The sequence below is a fragment of the Alnus glutinosa genome, chromosome 11 (assembly GCF_958979055.1).
Source record: "Alnus glutinosa chromosome 11, dhAlnGlut1.1, whole genome shotgun sequence".
NCBI lineage: Eukaryota > Viridiplantae > Streptophyta > Magnoliopsida > Fagales > Betulaceae > Alnus > Alnus glutinosa.
Window position 1 is genome coordinate 16,417,501 of NC_084896.1, and position 26,351 is coordinate 16,443,851.

Consider the following 26,351-nt stretch of genomic DNA (forward strand, 5'->3'; position numbering starts at 1 on the left):
ACCTCGTGCAGAGAAACTAGGAGAACGAAGCTGCTTACCCATCGGACAATGAGGTTTATCCAAATCAAACAGAACAACTGAAGGGATCTCTTTCACAGAGCGGTCACCCGCCGTTCTGGTGTCCCTCATCCTGGGTACCCGACCTCCCATGATGGGCGTCACCTTCGTTGTCGGCACTCGAACCGAACTCACCCTATCGCATATGAAGGCCCCGACCTATCGAAAGATAAACCCAGCGTTTCCCCTTCTTCCCACCTAGATTTACCGTCGCAACTGAGGACTCACTCCCACAACCCACCGCAGCAGAGAGAAAGGCAAAAATCTTACCCAACTCGCTGGAAAACTTGTGCCAACCCCAACCCTCTGCGACCCTCAGGGATCAAAATGAACTCTCTCCGACTGCCTAGCCCAAACACTGCTGCCTCTAAGACCCGGCCATCTTTGTTGCCACCTCTCCAGGCAATCAAGATCTTCGGTCTTTCCCTATATGACTTGATAAACTCTTGTTCTCCAGGCAAGCCCAAGAGTGTTTCCACTGTCAAAACAAGCCATGCAGAACATTGGGAGCTCAGGACGACCGCGCCAAAGAAGCCCTGTCTCTTCGCCTTCACCTGCAACACCGATGCCCCTTCCAAGACGGAGAGGACAAAGGATTTCAACTCCACAAGGAATCTCCTTTCCATTTCGAGGCACACCCAAGCTCAAAAAACCAACCTAGAGTAGGAACGCATTCTTGCCGGAGAAAACAGCCACCCATTGGCAAAACCCACCAGCTAACTACCCTCCCTAAGAGGAGTGACCCACGAAAACACTAGAAGCACAAAACACAGACCCGAGTGTTTGGAAGATGGAACGTAGGAGGGACCTAGCTTGACTCGCTCACACGTGCTGTCGCTAGGCAGAGAGGAGAGAGAGTGCTACGAGAGACATAAGTAAAGGAAAAATGTTAAGCAATAAGAGAACCATCTTTTTGGGATCGGATTCATAAAATTTTTTTAGGTAGCTAATATACAAGAGAGACCTAAAATTAAATACTAAAATTACAAACCTCCACAAAATCAAAAGAAGACGCGCGCCGAAATACAATTTGGAGCCCTCTCGCATCCACTCCAAAGTGATCTCAAAAACAGGAACTTCAACTGAAGTACCTCCATCTTGATGGCTTCAGAAGTGAAGTTCTAGAATAAAATTTTCTCTCAAGGTGGTCTACATGAGGCATAAAGTGACCGCATTCCATATATCATTGCTCCAATATTTTGTGAAATTGCTTTCCAACAAGCCAGCAAATCTACTTACCAAATACGAAATCCAACAAATCCAAACCAAGGCATCATCCATCAACCACCAAATAATGAAAAACCAAATCAACTATCTTTTCATGCTTGCGTTGATTACGCCAATCAGAATCTTCTTGAGAGCTGCTGTACACAAATTTTTCCTATGCTTGTACTGTATACACATGTACATGCTGTACACATGCTACCCTCTTTTCATGTGCCGACACATGTACTGAAGAAAGTGGGAGAGGGAAAAAGACATACACGAAGAAGAGAGAGAGTATGCTTTGCCTGGATGTTGGTTGTGGGATTGTTCTTCTTGTTTTGGTTTATTACTTGGATACAATTACTTAAAATCTCTTATCTCTTTGTTTAGGTATTTTCACAGTTGCGGGAATAATAGATTCATTCATCTATCACAGTCAAAAAGTGATAAAGAAAAAAATGTGAAGTGGCAAATATAGAACTGATATTGTTGCCATTGTGCGCTCGTTGCTCCAATGTTCTGGTTGGTTTTCTACAGGTGAAACTTGAGGGGTATTATTGAATCATTTTCTTATGAGGATTATTATTGTTGTAATTATTAAAATCATGTGACTTATTTCTTTGCAGAATGAATTGTGTTAAATTCTTATTGGATTCTATCAAATTTCCCACTTTTTTTTCTTTCCCTTCGATCAGTTCATTCATTCATAGATTTACTTGCCAATTGGTTTTTCTTGAAACTTAGATCGGGTTTCAAGGGTCAGAAAGCATTGTGAATCTGATGCATATGTCCAGTCAAATTATGATAGAATATGCTTTAAATATCTAAATTTTGTTTTTTATGCCTCTTGGCTAGAGTCATGACTATTATAAAACTAGCAAATGATTTCAAGCGTTTGGGCAGCTGGTTGAATTGTTCCTGAAAGGTCAATACATTTGCTTCTGGAAACTGTTTGTAGGCAGGTGCATATAGTAATCAAAACGGGTTCACTCCAATTTTCAAATAAATTAAACTTCACGGGAAACAAGAAGGGAAAACCAAATATGAGATTAAACTTTTCACAAAAAAAATTTATTTTTTGTTGTTTTTATTTTGTGCACTAAACTAAAGGCTTCGTTATTCCTCAAGAAATGGATAATAGAAATGTCATATTGGTTTGAGTTGATAATTTAATTTAGATTTTTTGTTTTGTTTTTTTTTGTTTTTTTTTTCTCTAAGCAATATAGAGGGCTAGAGGAGAGGGGCATTTAATTTAGCTTACAGTTTATTGAAAACAAAGAGTGGTTAGGAGGCATGTTGGTGGTGACTCTTGCAATAATCTTATTTCAATGGTACATCGACTATATGAATCTATCTTGCCATCAAACTAGTTAGCTTATGACTTTCGAGTTGAGTTGAGTTGACATAAACAACGTCGACTCAAAGGACGGGTTGGAAGTCCAGTTGTCACCGGGTGGTTGCTAGTTTCGTTTTGAAGTAAAACAATGAGGTGTGTTAGAATTCTGATCTTTAGTCATAATTAAAATGGAGGTTTTGATTGCCGATTTGACCTCTATCAGGAGCTAACTGGTCGGTTTGGTGGCGAGTACTTGAATAGGCCTAGTACTCAAGGAAGGTAAAATTCAATTTGGGATGCTAAATTTTGTGAGGCTTGCAATAGATATCTATACTCGCAAGAAAGAGAAATGTTAGGGGTGTCAAATATTTTACCAAGAGATAGATACTAAAATGATGTGAAGTTTATTCAATAGAGATGATCAAAACAATTAATAAAAGAAATGTTACGGATACCAAAGAAAATAAGGTATAGGGATAAAAAAAAATAATAATAAAAATAAAATAAAATAAAAATAAAAATTGATTAAGCAAGAGAATAGTAGGAGCATGTACAGATAAACTCCATGTCTTTAAATAAACCAGCTTTTACAATAGTTTCCCAACTCATCTTCATAGGTTGATGACTGACAGCTAGTTAAAGATAATAATAAATGAATGATAACAATAACAAACAAGAATGGCTAAATAGTTAAAGCTTTATTCTAACGTTGAGCTGTTGTTGTCCTCTTATAATATTATTCTGTAATTCTTATCTACACTCCTCATACAATGCTTATCTTGACCTTGCACTTACTTCCTTTTGCCCTCTATAATAACATTATGTTCATTATAACCAATTTCTGTCATAGTTTTGGGAGGGTAACAATTTTGTATTTTTTTTATTTTTGTTTTGTTTTTTTTGCTTTTGCTTTTGTTTTGTTTGTTTGTTTGTTTGTTTGTTTTTTTTTTGTTTTTTTGTTTTTTTGTTTTTTTGTTTTTTTGTTTTTTTGTTTTTTTTTTTTTCACGAAATTGAGCTTTCATCCTTTATAAACCATTATAGTTAGGCCAAGTACTCAAGGATGATAAACTTCAATATTGGTACTAACTTGGCGAGGCTTGCAATAGACATCTAAGCTCCCGAGAAAAGGTGTGGAGGTAAATAAAAAGACAAAGCAAGAGAATAAATGAGCATGTAATTTTTATTTTTTATTTTTAAAAAAAATTGTAGGAAGAAGGAAGGAAAAGAAAATGACAAAGCAAGAGAATAAAGGAGGATGTACAAAAAGAAATTACGGCTTTTTTTTTGTTAATATATTTTGTGTGGTATTTTTTGTTTTTGTTTAAAAAAGTGTAATGATGTGACATAAACTTCAATATTGGCGCTAACTTGGTGGGCCTTGCAATAGACATCTAAGCTCGCAAGAAAAGAAAGTGTGGAGATAAATAGAAAGACAAAGCAAGAGAATAAATGAGCATGTAATTTTTTTTTTTTTTTTTGGAAAAAAAGTATGTGGAAGAAGAAAGGAAGAAAAAATGTAAAGACGAAGAAAATGACAAAGCAAGAGAACAAATGAGGATGTACAAAAAGAAATTACGGCTCTGTTTGTTAATGTGTTTTGGGTGATTATTTTGTTTTTCATTTAAAAAAGTGTTTTGATGTAACATAAATGTGAAAACTGGTTTTGTGTTTTAACGAGTATACTTTTGTGTTTAGATCGTTTGTTAATGTTTTTGTATTCAAAAGAGAGAATAAAAAACACAACAAAAATTTTAAGAAACAAAGCTGAAGTTTTGGAGACAAAAAAAAAAAATAAATAACAATTAGGTTCATTATAACTCGCTTCTTTCATAATTTTGGGGGCATATCAAATGTTTGTTTTGTCTACAAAAGTAGAAATTTAATCCTTTAATTGTAAACCATCTTAGTGATAGTTAGGCCTAATAGTCATGGATGATAAACTTAAATAATATGGGATGCTAACTTTGCTGAGTCATGTAATGAATATCTAAACTTGCAAGAAACAAAGGTGTAGGAATAAAGAAAAAGATAAAGTAAAAGAATAAAAAAACTATTCAAGAAAAACAAAAGAACAAAAAAAATAAAGGCGGAAGAAGAATCGAAAAGAAGAAGTGGAAACGAAGAAATGGACAAAGCAAGAGAATAGATGAACGTGTATACAAAGAAAAGAAGGGTTAGAGACAAAGGAAACAAGAAAGGAATAATTATGTTCATTATAAATTAACCATGCCAATCATAGTTTTGGAAGCATACCAAATGTTTTGTATTTTCTACCAAATCATCCTTTGTGTTTAAACCATGCATCCTTTTGTGTGATCGATCATTTAATTCCCGGCCATTCATCTGCCACTCTTTTACCAAAGGGGCACAACAATTAAGCTTGATCGAAGTTGTATAACAGGTACGTGCTATAAACTCTCTCATTTGTTTCCATTGCCATTATGTTTGTAGTGACATTTAACATGTATTTCAAAGATTTGTAGAAAGTTGATAATTTTTTTTATATATATATAGCACCTATATTATCGGTCCATTTGGTCCTGATATCCCCACTTCTCTCCTTTTTCTTCTCTCACTCATTCAGGTTTTCTTTCGGCCATAGAAACTAACCATGTTTAATTTATAAAGGAAACCAATCAAGAGGTATAAGATAGAAAAACCAATAAATTAAATGACCCAACTAATTACGTGCAAGCATCAGAATTACAAGGATAAGTTAAAAGACCCTAATGCCCTTTGAGTTTATATAATGAAGAGAAAAGTATATGATCTCTTATTAGAGTCAAAACTTGTGTTTTAAGAGTGTATTTGACCTTACGATTTTGCAAGTAAAAAGTGAATTTTTAAATAAAATCGTGAAAAAATAAAAAATAAAAAATCTCCCTTGATAAAAATGGCAATTTGAAACTACTATACCAAACCAATCCTAAGTCTCTTAATTATCAATAATTATTTTAGGTTGAAATCTGAATTTAAATTATAGATTTAAGGGTTTTTGTTGTCTAATTCGGTGTATAAAACTTTTTGATGTAAGGCAAAATTTGATAGGCTAGGTTCTGTACTTACGCTAGTTAATTTTAAATAAATTTAAATTACCAAGAGCTATTAGAAACACTCTTTTCAATTAAAGGTTAATTTCAACTTTAATTGAATTTTTTGGTGTTCAAGACAAGAGGATAAATTAATGCCGGTTTGTTAATTTTGGTATTTGAAAAAATAAAATTAGTGCCCAACAACATATATGCATCCACAAATTATTAATTACCATATATATATATATATATATATATATATATATATATATATATATATATATATTTTATAATTAATGTTTACAAACCCTTGGATCTCTACATACGTATCATCCTATCACATATATATATATATCTGAATACTAACCACCTTTGGGTTTTGTGCCTACCTATATAGCTCTACCCTCTACGTACGTACGTGTGCGTTTCATATCCAGTAAGATGGCTGGCTATCTATGGCATCACTTGCAGCTCAAAGATAAGCTGGAATATTATCGAGAAGTTGATTGCCAGCTGTGCAAAAAGCCAGTATTGGGAAGTCGTGGCTACGAATGCGAGAGATGCTATTTTTTCCTTCATGAGTCGTGCCCCGTGCCAACAGACAAGATAGAGATAGAGGCCACACATTATCCACATCACTTGATCTCCATGAAAGAGGTGGACAACAATGGCGAGAATAAAGTTGTTTGCTCATTGTGCGAGGAACCGGTATCGGGTTTGTTAGGTAACAATGGGCCCACCATTTACAAATGCTCCATCCCCAACTGTAGCTTTCTCCTTCTTCATGAACCATGCGCACAACTGCCCTACAAAATTACAACACACCCTCTACACTACTTACGAAACCACAACCTTTATCTCGTACTGGCAAAAGAGAGTAGCTATAGTGGTGAATTTTGTTGCCGTGCTTGCGGTAAAGTTTTCAGTAGAGGCTTCTTTTACAGATGTAATAGATGTGATTATGGGCTCGACATCAGATGTGCTTCTCGTTGGCTAAATATTAGTATTGCTGACAATTGTAACAGACACCTTTTCATCCCCATTCGGGATCCAATGGAGTTCACTTGCGAAGCGTGTGGTGTTAAACATAGTGACTTCGCATGTCTATGTATCAACTGTCGACTTCTTATTCACATTAACTGTGGTAAATTTCTAGGCACCATCAAAATTAGAGGACACGATCACTCCCTCACTTGCACATTCTCTCTTACTAGTAAAGGCAAAAAGCACGAATGCGAAGTCTGTAACGAAGAGTTGAATACCAAGTATGCAGCTTACTGTTGTGATGATCACAAGTGTGACTACATTGCCCACTTACGGTGTGCATATTGGCTTAGGAAGGTGAGTGAAACCAGTACTGATTCCGTTGACTATGCTACTCATTTGGTCGAGGGCAGCGATCTAACAGAGGATGAAAAAACTGGCCCTCAGGAGATCCAGGACCATCCAAGTCATCCTCAACATAAATTAATCCTTAAAAATGAAGAGTTACAGGATATCAAGCGTTGCGAAGGGTGTATGCAATTTATAACGTTGCTCCCGTTTTACGGTTGTGAGGAGTGTAAATTCTCCCTCCATATAAGATGTGCTAAACTACCCCAAGAGATTATGCGGCTTAAACATCACCCACACCCGCTCACCCTACATAATGTAGATTCCACTGTACAATCGTTCGATTGTTGGGCTTGCGACAGAACTCGGAGTGGCTTTAGCTACAGATGTGCCCAGGATTCGTGTGACGACGATGTAATGTTTGATGCTCAATGTATTTTAATTCCAGAAGTTTTTAAACATAAAGGTCACCGGCACAGCCTCTTCCTTGGTACATTTGATGACTCAGAGTGCAATGCTTGTGGTCGACGTCCTAAAGGCGCTATAACATTTGATTGTAACACTTGTGAGTTTCGCTTGTGTATTAAATGTGCTACTCTTCCACTAGTAGTTAGGCATAGATACGACACACATCTCTTACATCTTACTTACGCCGCCGCTGAAGACAACTCTGAAAAATATTATTGTGAAATTTGAGAAGAAGAAATGAACGAAAAGTTTTGGTTCTATTACTGTAAAGATTGTGACGTTGCTGCTCATCCTCGGTGTATTCTTGGAAAAACTTGGCTGGAGGAGTAATTACATTTATTTTTATGAGAGAGACATTGAGACATTGAGGGAGAACCTTGTTGTATATAATTTTATTCACTATTACTAGAACTCTTGCTAATAATGATATTGTACTCATTTTCTTCGAGAATCAAAGCATAGTGTAAAAGACAACGAAAACTTATACCCTTTACCTTTCGAAGAATCAAGCGAAGATCAGAACTTTCACGATGAACGCTACAAAAATGTTTTCATCTTATTCCCCCTTCTCTTTATTTTCTCTTCTTCTCGTGTAGAATGAGAAAAGATTAAAAAAAAAATAAAAGAAAAAGGTTTGTCTTAATAAAGCATGCCCAACCATCCCTTTAGTGAAAGAGAAATAAAACCTAGCTCCAATAAGTTTTGAGTTTCTAGTTATCTCATAACCCCCTTGCAAGTCCTATTAATTATAGTTTACTCAACTATAAATTTATAATTGCACTATAGATAATGACAATCCATATACTTAATCATATTATTCATGTAATATAATAAGATTATATGATCATATAATAATATAACATTATGGCATATGACATATAATCACTTTATTATATGTTATAAGTATTATAATTAGATATTTAATAATCATTACATCATTTATTTTTATTTTTTAATAAGTTATATAGTTTATTTAACAATATTTAATAATCGGCCAAGCGAAGCTTAATTTAGAAAGTCAAAAAGTGTAGACCAAAAGGGATAGAGGGGTTGGTTTGTTTACATTTTCATCTTCATTCCAAGGACTGATTGTACATGAAATTCCAAATACTAGTTTTATCAAATCTTTTAAGGAAATTAGGCCTGCATCCCCTCACCGTTTTATCATTTTCTCATTTTAAGACCTCAATTTTCAACTTTGATAAATTTTAGACCCAAGTTTAAGTCCATTCAAAATTCAAGACCTCAAACATTTTCCATCAAATAATTAATATAAATTCCTGTTAAAATACAACTATTCCACTCGAATTAAAATCCAGTGTTATATCGACAAAAAAGTAGCAAACACAATAATCTGTTTTCCGCATCTTGTTAGACCCTTCAATGTAACATCTCATTTTCTAGGCATATCTATCTCAGAGAATAAGATTAGTTGATAGCAAAAGCGGCAAAAATGAGGTGGTGAAAATGAATTTGAGAAACAAGATGAATATCATGGGCTATGAAGAAAATTAATACAGAGAAACATCTCACAACTATTTACTCTCAATAAGAACCTCAAGTCCTCCCTGATTAATAGAGATATTGGAAAGCTTCAACCTGATGGCTTCAAACTCTGCATTTTGCCTCTCTTCATTGGTCAACCACAAAGGCAAGCAACGATCAATTAAGTCCTTGCCACAACTCAAGGGGGAGCTCCCTTTAAAAATTGGGGTCCTCCTGAATCTTGTAATCTTTGCTAGATTCGAATCAAAAGGCTCCTCGGCATACCTCTCTAAATTGTCCGAGATGGCACAACACCAGATTGGCCGAGCTACCTTAAGGAAGTCATGAGCAGCCAATACTGGAAGGTTCACACTTCCCAGTTCAGACTCACAATGCCCACCTCTTCCATGATAATATGATCCTCCCAGCTTCAAAAGACTATAACCGTCGGCTAGGTCACTGTATGCTGTTGAGCAACACAAGTAAACTAATGTCAGTAACAAATGTAGAATATAAGCAAAAGATGAGGTTCCATAAGTTTGAAGGACATAAATTCCCAACACAAAATCAGGATTGCAAATGTTCAACTACAGCATATAATCATATTAATATGGTCAACAAGGACATTGTCATGCATATAAAAAAGTAAATGACCCACATAGCGCTGTGTGTACAAAACTACTCCTTAAACAGTGTTATAAACAGTACCCTGTACAGTATTTTCTGTTTGTGAATCTTATGAGAATTTGAAGGTTGGCTTTGAAGGTCTGAGTTTTCGAGAAAGAATACGTCCAAATTTTTTTTTGTTTGCTGAAAAATTATTGGGAATTTCAAAGGAAAAACATAAATGAGAAAGACAAACCTAAGCATCACACCTCGAATGGTTACATCACACAATCCATAAAATAGCAATAATGGCTGGGAACCAATTTTCTTTTAACCTTTTACATCCACCGTTAAGCAGAAACAAAACCAATATCTCATCTATGCACTAATAAATATATATATATATAAAATCTAACAAATATGAGATTTTTTTTTTTTTATAAGTAAGAGAAATATTATTAAAAAGCGCAATCAAGTACACATGAAGTATACAAGAAAGGCATAAAGAGGAAGAAGAAAACAAAACAAGGAAATCATTAAAACTAAACACTAAAGGTGCGAGGAACGTAGCCAACCAAGAGTACAAAGAATAAAAGAAAAAGGAAATGAGTTCCTCAATAGTTTTTTCTTTGTCCTCGAACTGTCTATCATTGCGTTCCCTCCACAAGCACCACAAAAGGCAACAAGGGACCATCTTCCACACGACCGCACTCCGTGAGCGACCACCTGTCCACCAGCAAGTGAATAAATCTACCACCCGAAGAGGCATAACCCAAGACAAACTGAAGCGACTAAAGATGGCGTTCCATAGAGCGCATGCAACCTCGCGATGGAGAAGAAGGTGATCCACCGCCTCCCCATTCAATTTGCACATGTAACATCTATCAATCACAATGACATGCTTCTTTCTGAGATTGTCCAAGGTGAGGATCTTCTCTTGCGCTGCCATCCAAGCAAAGAAAGCCACTTTCAAAGGAACCTTGGTCCGCCAAATACTTTTTCAGGGAAAATGAATAGCCTCTTTGCAAGCAAAAGCCTTATAGAAAGATCTAACATCAAATTTCCCTTTGTGGGAAGGAGACCACTAGAGCTGGTCTTCCCCATCACAATCCACTCTGGTAGAGTACAGCAAAGAGAAAAAGGAGGCCAATACATCCACCGCCCAGTCGTGGGCCTCTCGAAGAAGCTTGCATCCCACTGATAGGACCCGCTCACCACAACCAAATGGTCTGCAACATGTGCATCATTGTCACTCGCTATGTCATACAAAACTGGGAAAGCTTCCTTAAGGGGCACCTCACCACACCACACATCGTCCTAAAAGCGAATCCTAGATCCATTACCCAGAATAAGTCTGGTATGGCTGCAAAGCAAACTCCACCCCTTCCTAATATTCTTCCAAAGCCCCACTCCGTGTGACCCGTGGGGGTTTAAAGAACACCAACCAGCCCAAGTAGAACCGAACTTTGCATCCACAACAGATTTCCACCAAGCTCCTCTCTCATGGGCACAACGCCACAGCCACTTCCCTAAAAGAGCCTTGTTGAAAATCCTTAGATTCCAGACACCCAAACCGCCATTTGAAATAGGAGCTTGGACCAATTAACCAAATAAAATTTTAATTCTTCACCTATGCCACCCCCACAAGAAATCTCGATGCAACTTCTCTATACGACTAGAAATATTGGAGGGAATAGGGAATAGAGAAAGAAAGTACGTAGGAAGATTAGAAATAGTGCTTTTTATAAGGGTAACTCTACCACCCTTCGACAGATACAACCGCTTCCAGCTAGCCAGCCGCCTCTCAATCTAACAAACTACCTCATCCCAGCTGGACTTAGCCTTAAAAGGGGCCCCCAACGGAAGTCCAAGGTACTTTAAAGGAAGAGAAGAAACTCCACAGCCCAAGATGCCAGCCAAATCATCCATATTATCCACATGACCCACAGGAATTAATACTGACTTATCCAAATTAATCTTCAAACTTGAAACAGCTTCAAAGGACAGTAATAACATACGAAGATAGAGGAGATGATCAGGATTAGCCCCGCAAAAAACTAAAGTATCGTCTGCGAATAACAGATGAGAAATGTTAATCACTCTATTGCTGCCAGAGCCCATAAAGAAGCCAGAGAGGAAGCCCCTTTGAACAGTAATAGAGAACAACTTACTAAGGGCCTCCATCACAATGACAAACAAGAGAGGCGACAGAGGGTCACCCTGTCTAAGACCACGAGAGCTGCTAAAAAAACCAAAAGGGATGCCATTCACCAAAACCGAGAAACGCACCGAAGAAATACAATGCGCTATCCAAGAACACCATCTCTCCCCAAAGCCACATCTAAATATGAGATTAAACATTACAAAAGATGAATTTTAAGTACAACTAAACTTCATCTCCTGATTTATTCCTGGAATTGTTTTTGTGAGGATTTTGATATGTTCCTAAGATATGCAGCTTCTTTACATAAATAATAATAAAAAAAAAATTAAAAAAAAAAAAAGAAAAAAAGAAAAAGAGATATGTAGCATCTTTGACATCCATTTGTCCGAAGGTGGAGAAGTAAATCTTTTACATTCTATGGCAATTGATTGGACAGTCATCAAAAACAAAAACAACAATTGTAACGCCTCACCTTTTACAAAAAGGTGTAAGTGAAAATTTCGTATTTCCACGTGACATTACGACATCATCAGAGTTAAGATTTAGCAGCATAATATATATATATATATATATATATATATATATACAACTAGGAAATATAACACATCAGAGCTTGACTGAAATACCTCTAGACATTTATTATAAGTTATTTAATTTCTTAATGCTAATTATATTGAAATATGTGCCACAAAGACACAAAAGCATATACAATCAGATCTACTAAATACAAACAATTATCTAAACATGTTATATACAAGGAATTTAAACACAAATAATTACAATTAATCAACCAGCTACACAAATGTTAGCTTTAAATCTTTACTGCTAGCAAATAATCTCTTCCATCGTCTTCTGAACATGCATCGGCAAATATGTGATTGTGGATGGCAAATATGTGATTGTGGATGCTTCCATAATCCCAAACTGTATTTGTGTGAGTCAACTGACTCAGTAAGGTAATATCCACAAATTTATTTAGAAAAGAAAAGCATAATGTAATATAACTTTATATCTATATGTATATGCAATTTATGGCCCATGGTAGCTAGTCATAGTCATAGATTATATGTATAGCAATGTTATAGTGATAGTTTTAAATGCAGAGTCTTATATATCATCTTCTTTCACTCCTCTCATTACAGCCTAGGCTCAATTAACGTGTTACTTGAAGCCTAAGCTTTCTCACATATAATGTTTATTAATTTTGTTGAGGAGGCCTAAGCCCATGGAAACTTTGGTCTTCCCTGTAGATCTAGATCTGCCAGGTTCGTATTTGTTATACTCTTTTCGAGTATTTCTTCATTCACCGTGAACCTAGAAACGCCAGTAAAGCCTCATATACCCACAGTGAATCTAGATCCCGCTAGTTGGTTATTAATCAGATTATTAAAGCAATAAAATATGCAAATTTCACATGCGCAAACAATTAAATAAATCTATAAACATGACTTTACTAAATTCAGCATCACTCTCAGTAAGTATTTTATAAATACTTACAGCCCTTTGGTGCAGTTCTCAGTTCATCATCTGCATAAATACATATATACCAGAAATAGTATATTTATCAGTTTCTATTCATAAAATTATTCCCATCTATCATTATAAGTTTTAAGGAAACTTTAACATAATAAATATGCTTTACAATTAATTTTCCAAAAACATAACCCATTAATATTTGATTATTATTTTAGAATCATCAAATCATTTGGTCCAAATCACCTCACAGCCCTTCTATTATCAAAACGGAGGAATCCAACACCCCTATGGTTAACACTTCTCAACCAAGATACACAACTGGCCAGATCTTCTCAATAGTCCCAAATCAACCATGACCCGGTCAACTACACTGAACACACCATAAAACCCTCAATAATTACACACAACCCGAACACCTACCCAAACAGAAGACACAAGGAACACACGGCTAACCAGGAAATCACATCTAGAAATCATCCAACTCAAAACATCGCCTAGCCGCTATATATATAAATACACACACAACTTCAGATTCTAACAACCAAAATAAAGGGATCATCCACCCTTATGATTACTGCCGACACACTCACACACACACATAATCGATCAACCTCACCACACAAGGGACAGGGCCAAGAACAACCATTCAGCCAGGGAACAACTAACCGACCAAAGCAGGGGCAAAACATCACAAGCTTCCACACCACTCCACCGGAATACCCATACACAGAAAATTGGCTACACGGGTTCAACAAGAAAACACCCAATATCAATTAACAATCAAAACCAATAATAATCAAACTTAGTCCAAAAACGCATACCCAACAGAGGATGCAGGGAATCACACGGGTTTGCTCCAAAAATCCATCAACCCACAATCGGCCGTAACACCCACACACCCACCCGTCCGATCAAGAACCCCAAAACAGGGAACACAGACAAGAATAACCAACCAAAAATCATCTAAGGTTACCTCAATTGAAACAGAGAAATCAAAATACTCTAAGATTATCAATAATCACTTAAAAAAAAAAAAAAATCACAAGAACTTATAAGAAATTACCTACCGAAAATTCCCCAGAATAACCGGAAATCGCACCCCCAATCCGCCGGAGATCGTGTTGAACAGGTCACGGAATGGACTGCCGGAAACCGATCTCAAACCGCCGGAAATCGCGGAACTGGGGTCTCCGGCCGTTCTCTGGCTCACGGGTTGATGGGTTTCGTCTGGGTTCAGCACTTACGGGTCACGGGTCTCCTGGGTCTCTCGATCTCCAGCTCTCACAGAACTCTCGGGTCTTCTCTCGGTTCTCCCTCTCTGTTTTTCTCCTCCCCGATCTCTGGGTCTCTCTCCTCTCTCTTGGTTTCTCTCAGTTTCCCTCTCCCCCAAACTCTCGATTTCTTCTTCTCCATCTCTCTCAACTTTCCCCTTCTCCCACGATCGTGCCTTTTTAGAGACTCGGACGGAAAAAGGGAAAGGAAAGTGCAAGAAAGAAGAAAAGAGAAAAGAAAAGGAAAGAAGAGAAGGAGAGGATTCGGGAAACAGAAGAAGGGAAAGAATAAGAAGGAAGGAAGAAGGAAGATCGGGTCTCTCACCCTCGTCTCACTCTCTCACAGATGGAGGAGGAAGAAGAAGCTCAGTGAACTGAGAGGTGCGACTTTAAGTGAAGGAGAAATTTCTGTTAATATTTCGTTTGGTTATAATTTTAAACTCGTTTTGATTCTATTTAGTTTCATAATTAATATTATTTTTTTAATAATATTATTAGCCGGATAAGATTATGTAACAAATAATATTAAGTCAAATAATATTATGTACCACAATAAATATTACATTATCAGTAAATATTACAACACCAATTAATTTAATAATATTATTATATTAATAATATTATGCTGATTTAATTACTGAGTACATGAGTCTGTCTATTTAATCATTTAACAATATTATTAGGGTCTATTAGTAGTCCTTTTTATGAGTTAATAAAACTAGTGAGTACTTGTTTTCATAAATATTGGAGTCATTTTATTTAGTCTTAAATTTTAATTTAAGACACTATATTCCAGAATTTAAAATTTGGGACTCTACAACAATAAAATAAATATATATATATATATATATATATATATATATATATATATATATATATAGACACACACACCTACTAGTTTTCCATGACTTCTATAAACCTACATCCCATGAAGGCACCATGTTGTTGTGACACCATGTTCTTTGCACGGAGGACACGACCATCTCTTATATTAGCCAATAACTTCTCCAGCTCCTCAAACCTTGTTGATCCACAGATGCACTGGTTCCTCTAATCCAGACTCTCCCCTGTTAATTAATCTCCAGAGCATCAGAGACACACAAACAGTAATGGAAGAGGATAAATGTTACAATTTTGAATCACAATCATGGTTTTACAAAACAGCTCTCTAATGCAAGAGAAAATCAAAATTACACAGCATTTTAACACAAAAAATAATTTTCTCCTCCAAAAATAATACTTTCGTCCCCCCAAAATAATTTGTGTCCCCTTTTAACTTATTTTTTTTAGTTGTGCCCCATCTTTTAACACAAAAAATCTAAAATACCCCATTCATTTAATTTCCTTGCATATTTTAGTTGGCTTCTAACTAGAAAACTCAGTTTGGTTTAGGACTGTGAAGATGTGAAAGAAAAAGTTAAATGGTTTGGGTTCTTTGAGTGGTTATTCTAAATGACTTCTAACCAACAATCAATTTTTCGAGTGGTTATTCTGCAGTCATTTGAGTTCACAATATTTGTTTTGGCATCACAAGTTAAATGGTTTAATCATTTATAATTTCACCATTGTTTGGCTTGACTCATAACATTGTTATTTGGGGCTTTTAAGGGTTGTTAGGAGAAAGAGTCCACGATCATAAGTATCATTTTTATTGGACCCTATAGATTATGTTTAGTTTTTTTTTGCTAGTTTTTTTTTTTTTTTTTTTTTTTTTTTAAAATATTTTTCTAGTTTTTTTTTTTTTTTTTTTTTTTCCTTTTCTTTATAGAGAAGCTCTTTTGCTAGTTGTTTATACCACTGTGTGTTTGTAATGCCATGAGATCAAATGTAAGACTTCAATGATTTTATTTAATATCAATATGCACAAACACAAACATATAAAGATTTTAAATATTTATATGCTTTGGTATTTATGCAAGTCCGTCTTTTCAATAATAAAATAAAAAAAATCGTCTCCCCATACCAAAAATCTTAGTTCTGCCCTGTATGTACGTATATATGTATGTTTATGTATGCATGCATACACCTCCGAATGCAGGAACCTTAGAAAAATTACCTTGGGAAGAATATTGTACAGATTTCAACACTCGGAATTATCTTGACGTCAAATCTTCGAGCGGCTTCTAGAGCCTCGGGGATGCCTGACATTGTGTCATGATCTGGCAGAGCAAGAACATTTACTAATTAAATTGCAATCAATAATCAAAATATGAGAATAGCATAGCAAATGAACTTTTGAGATCAAGAATAACGTACAAAGTTTTGAAACTAGTTTGGACTTCAATTCCACAAGGGTCCCACACTATTAACAGATAGCATTGTGGAAATTAATACATCTCTTTCGACAAAATGTTCATCATTAATCATTGCCCAATTCAATTCAAGTTTCTTAATAATTTTCAGAATGATTTGGAACTAAAGTTCCATTATTTTTTCTTTCTTCCAAGACTGTTGGTGGCTAAGAAATCGAACTCCATTTACAAGAATTGAAAATAGTCATTTCAACCTGTAAACAAGTACTTCACGATGAAAAGATAAAAGACCTAGCTCTAGTTTCTTCAGTTTATCCAAATGACAGCAACCACCACAATAAGCATGGTTAAATACTCCCCCCCCCCCCAATTCCAACTAAAAAAAGAAAAAAGAAAAAGAGGCATTTATAAACAATTTTTTTCTAGACGGTTTTAAACAAAATTTGCAAAGGTAGTTTTTTTGAAACCGTCTGTAAAAAATTTATTATAGATCCATAAAATTGTAGACAGTTTTAACTAAACTGTTTGAAAATAAAAATTTCCATACGATTTTTATAAATTTATAGACGGTTTTTTTCTGAAACTGTCTGTAAATGTTATTTCCAGACGGTTTAGTCAAAACTGTTGGTTTCAAATAAAATCGTCTGGAAATTTTTTTTCTCACACCATGTCATCAATCTGCGTGATGCCCACAAATTTCACCACATCCATCCGATTTTTTTCCAGGCGGTTTTTTCTCATCTCTGGAAGTTTAAAACCATCAATCCTCTCTCTCTCTAGCTATCTCTCTCGTTCCCTTCAAAAAAAAGCTATCTCTCTCGTTCTTCTTCTTCTCTCTCCGGCCGACGACTGAAGACGGGATCTAGACGGGAAAGTGGTTCAAGGCAACATTGAGCTCAAGAACACACTAGTTTCATTAAAGAAACGAGGATCAGAGATGCTCCATCCACTTCTCTGCGATTCCAGCGTTGCTACTAAAGCTTCCATGATTCCTTCATCAGCTTTCTCTTCGAGTGGCAGTGGTGCTCATTCTTACATTGGTTCTTCTCCTATCTCCGAAATGGGGTAATCCACTCTAATCTATCTCCTCTGTTTTCACTCCCCTGTTCTGGAATTCGACAAGTTCTTGATTCAGCTTCTTTTACCATTTTTGTTTTGTTAATTTGAAGATTTTAACTAATGTAATTTATTGGACTTGTTGTTATATCTTATCAGGATGAGATTTAGTAATCGAGTAGGCAATGGGCCAGGACTTGTCAGTAAGGCATGTTTGTGTTTCTATGATGTTTAGAATATCATAGAACTGACTTTTCATTTGGGTTTTGGAATGTGTGGAAGCCGCATTGACGCTTTTTTTGTGGACGAACTCCTTGACTTGTCTAACGAAGATGGGTTTGTGAAAGAAGAGCCTGTAGAAGAAGAGGAGGACGAGGAGAAGGAAGAAGAAGAAAAAGATGGGTTTGGAAAAATCTGCTGCGATGGTGATGGTGGTGGCGTCTGTCGGCGGTGGCAAGGAGGAGGAAGCAATCTCATGAGGGACGAAAATACCCTTATCATTTTATATATATATATAAAAGAAATTAATCAAGACCCTAAACCCGAAAGAAATTATCATTTTAGAATTAAAACTGCAGTTTTAATTCTGGAAAGAAATAAATCGAGAAAGAAATTATTATTTCTAGACGGTTTTGCCCAAACCGTCTAGAATCCGAATTTGCAACCCATTTTTCTAGACGGTTTGAGTAAACCGTTTGGAATTTTTTCTAAACAGTTTTGTCATTTTTGAGCAGTTTGAAGCCATCCAGAAATCTTGAATTTTTTGTAGTGCATAAACATACCATTGAAGTAACAACTGCATGCCAAAACCACTTACACCCTCACCAAGCCAAGTTCAAACAGATGTTTTTTCAAATTAATTTTCGATATTTGTTGAGCTGAGGCTTGGTCAAGCAAAAGCAAGTGAGGTTCAAATGCACTACAAGCTTGGCTTGTTTTAATCTCCTTTCTGCATATGGTTCAAGTTAAAAAAGTTTATTTTCCACATCTTGTAGCGAAAATAACTCATCAATGGTGTGAAGGTCCATAAGTATCCAGATCTCAGAATATTCTTAAATTTTCTATGACTTGGCAATTTGCTACTGCGTTGAGTTTGAATTATTTTTTTTCTTTTTATGAATAATAATTTTATTAATAGGTGATGCAAAGCTTGCATTGAGTTTGAATGTATTGGCACTCCAACTATACATAAAAGAAGCACAAATCGATGATGACCTCTAACCAACATGATTGTGTACCATCACTTTTTTGTTCATAGGTTTGATCCTTAATCCAATATACTAAGATGGTGTGTCTCATAAACCATGTAAACCTGAACTAGCTATACAACTCAACTAATTAGCTGTAATCCAAATTAAATCAGGTCAGCATTATGGATCCTTTTTCAACTAATCGGAACCAGGCACATCTCTCCTTTTTCATCCTTATATCTTATCTAAAATAGTGCTCTTTGTTACCTCTCTATTTATTATATCCTTATTTGTGACATCTAACCCCTACAGCTTTAGACCTCCCTCTATTTATTTTCACTCCTTGAACTTAAATGACTCTTTCTTTGTGACGCATTAATTGCCCCTAATGCACATAACCCCTACGGCACGTCACTGTGGTGGACAGATGTTGCATGTGTAAGAGGAATGAGGAGTCCGTTGACAATCTTCTTCTTCATTGTGACATGTCTTATGCCATTTGGATTGCCTTTTTTCAGTCGTTTTGGATTGTCTTGAGTTATGCTTAGACGTGTAGTCGATCTATATATTTGTTGGGGGACCTCTGGCATTTTGCGAAGTGTTGCTGTGTGAAAGATGGTACCTACGTGTTTTTTATGGTGTTTAAGAAGGGAAACGAATGATGAAAGTTTTGAGGGCTGTGAAATGACTTTATTTATTTATTTATTTTGTTAAGTAAATTTTATTGAAAAGCAAGCGTAAGGCACCTATACGTATACAAAAAGTGTACACACAAGAGCCGCAGCTGACCCGAAAAAACCCGAATAAAAGCCCAACAAACAGTCCCTAGGACAACCTAGAAAATGAAAAAAAAAAAAAAAAAAAAAAAAAAAAAAAAAAAAAAAAAAAAAAAAAAAAAAACCCAAAAGACTACCCCGCAAACAAACCCAAACAGCACCCAAAAAAACTGAAAAACAGACAAAGTGCCAGAGAACAATCCACAAAAACCCCCCCAAGGCATCCAACCCTACGACTTATTGGCCTTGTCTCTCATACACCTCGAAGAAGCTTTGGTGTTTCCGTAATTGACAGAACATTGTAGATTCCAAAACTCCTTCTTACTCTCTCGTTTCTTGCGCTCAATCACCTTGCCCCACATCTCAATATGCTTCTGTCTCTGTTCCTTAGTCGGCGCCAACACACACATTGTGGAGATCCTCTACCAGAGCTCAGCCTCCTTCCAACATTCCTTCTCCCAATTCTCATCACAAACAATAAACTGTTGTTTCTTCTCAGGAGGCTTAGAAACCTTCTTCAAATGGAGCTCTTTCTCTGGCGACAACTTCTCAGCCAAAGAGATTAAATCCTTATTCTTCAAAACTATGTATATGTGGACAGCTGCTTACCGCTTTCATACTATGTTAAATTTTAGTTGTTTAAAAAGATTAAGCTTATAAAAATTTACCAAAATAATTAATTAACTACTATATATTCTAAAATTTTCACTTTTTTCTAGGACATATTTACTAGAGGAGCAGACACTTCATCAACCACAATAGCGTGGGCTATGTCAGAAATGATGAGAAGCCCTAGAGTGCTCGAGAAGGCACAAGCTGAGATAAGACAAGCCTTCAAAGGAAATGAACAAATCCATGAAAAAGACATTCAGAATCTAAGTTACTTTAAGTCAGTGATCAAAGAAACTCTAAGGTTACACCCTCCTGCTGTTTTGTTAATGCCAAGAAAATGTAGAGAGGCATGCGAAATTGATGGATATAAGATACCCGTCAAAACCCAAGTCATCATAAATGCATGGCACATTGGAAGAGATCCAACATTTAATTTGGCATGATGCAGAGAGTTTTATACTAGAGAGGTTTGCTAGTCATACCTGCGACAGCACCTTGAAATTTTATCTGATTCTAAATGTGCTCACTAATCCTTGAGGTCCCTTCTTAGGCAATATCGGAGCAAGTAAATTAGCCCGCATATATAAAGATCCAACTGAATAATTGACTTCTCTTAAGTTAGTGCTTTCCCAAAAGAATTGATTTACTTCCTTTTGCATCATACTCAGCTAAATGATAAACTATCACATCCTTTTTAATTAAACAGAGTTCAGTAGTCAGCTCAGAATGCCATCATAGTCCTCCTAAAGCTAATTTCTTCCTCACTCTCACATCAGCAAGCTTCTTCCATTTGGATCACCACATATTCATTCATTACACTGGATCCTCAACCTCTAATCCCTTATATATAAACCATGCAAAAGAATTCCTTGCTATGATCCTCCAGAACCCTAGCATGATATGACCAAAAAAGGTGCTTCCCTCGTTATAGAGGACTTATTGGTTCCTTTTATAGCCACATGTACCCATTTTCATTTTTTCTTTTTTCAACACAAAGCCCGGTTACAATATGATAGGATAATTTCCATTTGAACAAAGTATATAATTATTTTATTTTATGATGGCACAACACCACAAGTATGAGCTTCCCATTTTCCATGTATTTCCACTATATTCCTATTCTCCCAATTTTCTAACCCTCATCTATCCCAATACACCTTAACTATTGGAAACATATGATTGGACTATTCATAAACAGATTGAAAAATATGAAAATATATGTTAACATTTTTTTTGTTTTTTTTTTTTGTTTTTTTGATAAGTAATAAACTGGTCTTATTTAAAGAGTAAGGCACCCATACGTACAATTGAAGCATACAAGAGAAAGCGAAAAACGAACAAAAAAAAATCGTTAACTTTTGGAAACATATGATTGGACTATTCATAAACAGATTAAAAAACATATGAAAAAATATGTTAACAATTGCTGACGAGCCCCAATACCCAACAAAACGAATCACCAGGAAATGGTGATCAAAGTGGTGCTAAAATGAGGTTTCCAAACTCAAACAACGTGCATAGAGAAGCAGTGATTCAAATCTATAATAGTTTCCATACCAACAAGAAAGCAATCCTGTTGCCGTTTCATCTCCAAATCGTTGACACTTATCTTGCAGGTCTCTGGTAGTGTTGTAAATTCGAGGAATGAATATCAAGCTGGAAAACATTTTTTTGTTATTAAAAAAAGTGTAATATTAAATGAAGACATGACTTCAACACTACTATTGTTGGAACAGTTGCACAGGGGGAGGGATGGGAATGGAAAGGGAGGCAAAGGGAGGGGAGGGAAGGGAAGGGAAATCCCTTGAGGTTTTTGGTTGTCTAGAAAAAATGGTGGGCACAGCATCAGAATTACAACCTTCCACTCTTCTTTCCCTCCATTATCTCCCAACTTAGGATGAAAACAAAATGGTCACCCTAAAGGGAAAGTGGATTATTTTATAGAAAAGTATACATAGCCTCCTCGAACTATCACTTCATTGTCAATGTACCCCTCAAACTACTAATTGTGTCAATGTCTCTCCCTAAACTACTAAAAAATGTTAATATCCCCGAATGACAAAAATACTCTTCATAAAATTATTAAAATAAAATAAAAACTAAAAAAACTAAAATTTACACCAAAAAAACTTAAAAACAGTTTTTTCTTCTCTTTTTTTTTTTTTTTTTTTTTTAAAAAAAAAAAAATTGTTCTTTTTCCTTTTTTTTTTTTTTAAAAAAAATTTTAAAAAAACTGGTTTTTCTTTTTTGTTTGTTTTTTTTTTTTTTAAAAAAAAAGCATTTTTATAATTTTCAGTTATTTTTTAGTTTACTATTTTTTTTTTTTAAAAAAAATCGTTTTTTATTTAATTTATTTAATTTTGTTTTGAAAGAAATAATTTTTTTAGTTTTTTATTTTTATTTTCTTTTTCATTTTTTAGTTTTAGTTTTTTTTTTTTGAATTTATAAGGACATTTTTGTCTTATTCAAAAAAATTTATAATCATTTTTGTCTTTTTGTTGGTATTAGGAGAGACATTGACACAATTAGTAGTTTAAATGGTATATTGACAATTGAGTGGTAGTTTGAGGAGGATATGCATACTTTTCCCATTATTTTATCCCTCCCAATTTTCAACCCAATCAGACAAGGCATGGCCTCTTTCAAGCCCCTTTCACTCACACTCTCTCCTTTCTCTACCTCTTCCTTCCAACCAAATATGGAATAAAACTTCTCTATTTTTTTTTTTTTTCGTGGTTCTTTTTCATTCTCATTTTTTAAAAGAGATGACATGCCGATTAGCCCAATCACCTAAAATGTAGACAAAAAAGTGGAACTATAGATTTTTTTTATTTTTTATTTTATATATACATATATATATATATATATAAGTAAATCAATCTCATTACAAATCGCAAAGGGGTGCGACCAATGTACACATGGAGTATATATGATAGACCCCCTAAAAGGGAGAAAAAGAACCAAGATAGATTTTTAGATAAAAATTAAAATAAGCATGAGTGAAGGTCCAATTATTAATTATTGTGTGGAATTTAAAATGAACCACACTGCCTTAGAATTAAAACCAAATCAAGCTAAAGTAAATAGAGCCTCTACCAGCTTTCTCATGTAACCAAATAAGACACTTCACATAGATCTTAGTGTCAGTCCCTATGCAAAATCGCATTAAGAAATCATTTGTTTCATCTTATTCACATCTTCCCGATACAACTAGGCTCCCTTTCAGTATGTGTTGCATCTGCCACCTTATTATTATTTTTTTATGATTCCAATCTACATATCATGAAATTGGTTAAGAATTCCATAGCTATATATCAAATTCTAAATCTAAGCATTTATGCATGAATCACTTATCTTCTTAATCCCAACACTTGCCAAACCTATCAGGAGGACACAAACACTGCTAAAATTCACCAAAATGATGAAAAATCAGTAAAACCACATCATGTCTAGCCTTCATCAATTGAAAAACTTATTGTGGATTCTATAAGTAAGAATAACGGTTTCATCCTATACTTGAAGCCACAAATACAGTGTCTATTTTTCTCACTATGAAAAGAAGTCGATCAAAACAAGTATGAACAGTTGCCCCTTACATCTTTGACGATGGTTGAGGAATGAACAAGTCTGATAAGAATGGATTTACAACTCTATGTGCTGTATTTATTAGAGCATCATATTGCCCAGACAGCAGCTACACAGTGCAGGGGAATTTCCAAAAAAACCATCTTCTATACTTATTTACCTAATACAAAATGCAGCCTAAATGAGAATATTTTACGGAAACTAATCCATTACTCCCTAAAAAGCAAAATCGATTGCCGGCAGATCATTCAGAAACAATAAAAAGTGGGAAAAAGGCAAAAGCCATTTCTTATATATATATTCATTTAAAATATAAAATAAGATGAACCATTTAAAAGAAACTGACCCCATTTCCATGAGCTCTCTCAACCAGCTTCGTAGGCGACAAGAATCCATCACTGAATTTGGAGTGCGAATGCAATTCGAACACCAGCTTCTCCCCACCTTTTCCAAGGCTCTTCTGGACCCCAAAGTCATCGACAACAAAGGAAGTGGAAGAAGAAGGCAATGAAGAAGGCTGATCCAAGAACACCCATTCACTGACAGACATGAAAGCCGGTGTCTGCTTCTTCTTCTTCTTCTTCTTCTTCTTTTTCTCTTTGCTCTCGGGCTGATTTGTATTAGAGAACCAATATTCCCTAATATATTTTTGCAATCTGTAAAGATGAGTTTTTTCTGTAATTGCTTTGTTGTTTCCTAATTTCTCACTGGCTCTCTCATGTGCAGTCAGATGACGATTGTTGTAACTCATGTGAAGAAGTTCGTGAAGCATATTGGAAAAAAGGTATTTTCTTACTGCACAAACACACTCACACACACACACCAAATTTTCTTTGATAACAATGTAAAAACTAAGGTCATCAACATTTAAGATCTTGAACAAGTTGAGCAAATTGAACTATTGTTTCTGTTACTGAAATTGAAATAGCGATTTCTTGCTGCTGAATCTTAAGGTTAATATCCGTGGCAGGGAAGAATGTCCCCCCTTTCAAAATGAAAAAAAAAAAAAAAAAAGATTTTTTCCAAAATTTTGAAAGAAAAAACAGTTTTTAATAGATTTTTGTCATTTTATTAATGATGGCCCCCTAAAAAAGATTCAGTCCAGTCTCGCCCCTTCCCCCTCAAGTCTAAATTTCTGCTTTTGTCGTGCGCTATCCATGGATTGGAGAACTTTTTCAATCACAGAAATCAATATACTACATTTCTAGCTTGAATTCTTTTTCTAGCTTCAATATTGAAAACTATCGAGAGGGGTTGGGGGAATTATTTAGTCATACCAGATTTGAGGTGAAAAATGGCTCTAAGATCAGATTCTGGCATGACATGTAGTATGAGGATTAGGCCCATAAGGAAGCTTTCCCGGTTTTGTATAGTATTGCTTGTGTTAAAGATGCTTTTGCAGCAGATTATTACTTGGAGTTATCTAGTAATTCCTATCAGTGAAATGTAAGCTTTATCAGAGCGGCTCAAGATTGGGAGGTGGATGCCTTTATTTCGTTCTATAACTTGTTTCTCTCTTAGATTGAGCCGAGGAGGGGAAGACAAGCTTCGTTGGGCCCCTTCCAAGAGGGGGATGTTTACCATTAGATCTTTCTATAACTTCCTTGTACCTCATGATAACACCCCCTTCCCTTGGAAGTGTATTTGGCGGAGTAAGGTCCCTTTGAGCGGGCATTCTTTACTTGACCACCCTATGGAAGATCCTTACCATAGATAACCTTAGAATACATGTCTTTTTGGTTAACTGGTGTTGTATGCGTAAGAGGAGTGGGGAGTTTGTGGATCATTTTCTACTACACTATGACATTGCCAGTGTCTTATGGAATGCCATTTTCAGCCGTGTTGGATTAGCTTGGATTATGCCTAAAAGAGTAGTAGATCTTCTTGCTTGTTGGAAACGGGTGTGCGGCAGTTCTCAAGGTGCAGTAGTGTGGAAGATGGTTCTGTCCTGTCTTTGTGGTGTCTTTGAAGGGAAAGAAATGATAGAAGTTTTGAAGACCGCAAAAGAACTTTAGTGGAACTAAAGTCTTTCTTTATCAAAACTTTTTTCATTGGACAACTGTTCTAGATCTTAATGTGCTTGGTTTTTTTGATTTTGTAACCATCTTTCTCTTTATAGCTAGGTTTTTCTCTTGTAGACATCATGTGTACTTAGATTGCGCCTTTTGCGCTTTTCAATGATATCTCATTTCCTTATATTAAAAAAAAGAAAAAAGAAAAAAAAAAGGGCTTTCTTTTTTATCTTCTCTTAACCCCTTTTTCTATTCTTTTGAAGATATTCTTTTTGTGTCAAAAATTTATCCAAAGCAAAGCAGGCCTGCTAGTCTGCCTGGTTTCTCTAACTAGCCAGCATGAGTTCAATTTTAATGTTGTGTTTATGTGTGTTGTATATCTATGCGTTTCTTTTCTTTTCTTTTTTCGTATAAAAGTTTTGAAGATTGCGAGA

At 35.5% G+C, this 26,351-nt stretch overlaps 1 protein-coding gene, 1 long non-coding RNA gene and 1 pseudogene across 3 annotated transcripts in view; 2 read left to right on the top strand and 1 right to left on the bottom strand.

Annotated features, from left to right (window-relative positions):
• Positions 1–1,948, top strand: part of LOC133881001 (uncharacterized) — a 28,709-nt gene extending 26,761 nt beyond the window's left edge. For both annotated transcript variants that reach the window (XM_062319971.1, XM_062319970.1), the window contains exon 13: positions 1,654–1,948. In XM_062319971.1, the coding sequence (XP_062175955.1) occupies positions 1,654–1,727 (74 nt within the window). In that variant the 3' untranslated portion in view covers positions 1,728–1,948. The remainder of the gene's footprint in view (positions 1–1,653) is intronic.
• A 6,767-nt stretch (positions 1,949–8,715) lies between these two features.
• Positions 8,716–14,827, bottom strand: LOC133881002 (uncharacterized). The gene is made up of 2 exons (XR_009902480.1): positions 14,231–14,827; positions 8,716–9,383 (listed from the first exon to the last, which is right to left on the bottom strand). It is a non-coding gene; the product is annotated as an uncharacterized LOC133881002 (long non-coding RNA).
• A 9,376-nt stretch (positions 14,828–24,203) lies between these two features.
• The window catches only part of LOC133880996 (uncharacterized), a 127,749-nt pseudogene continuing 125,601 nt past the window's right edge, over positions 24,204–26,351 (top strand).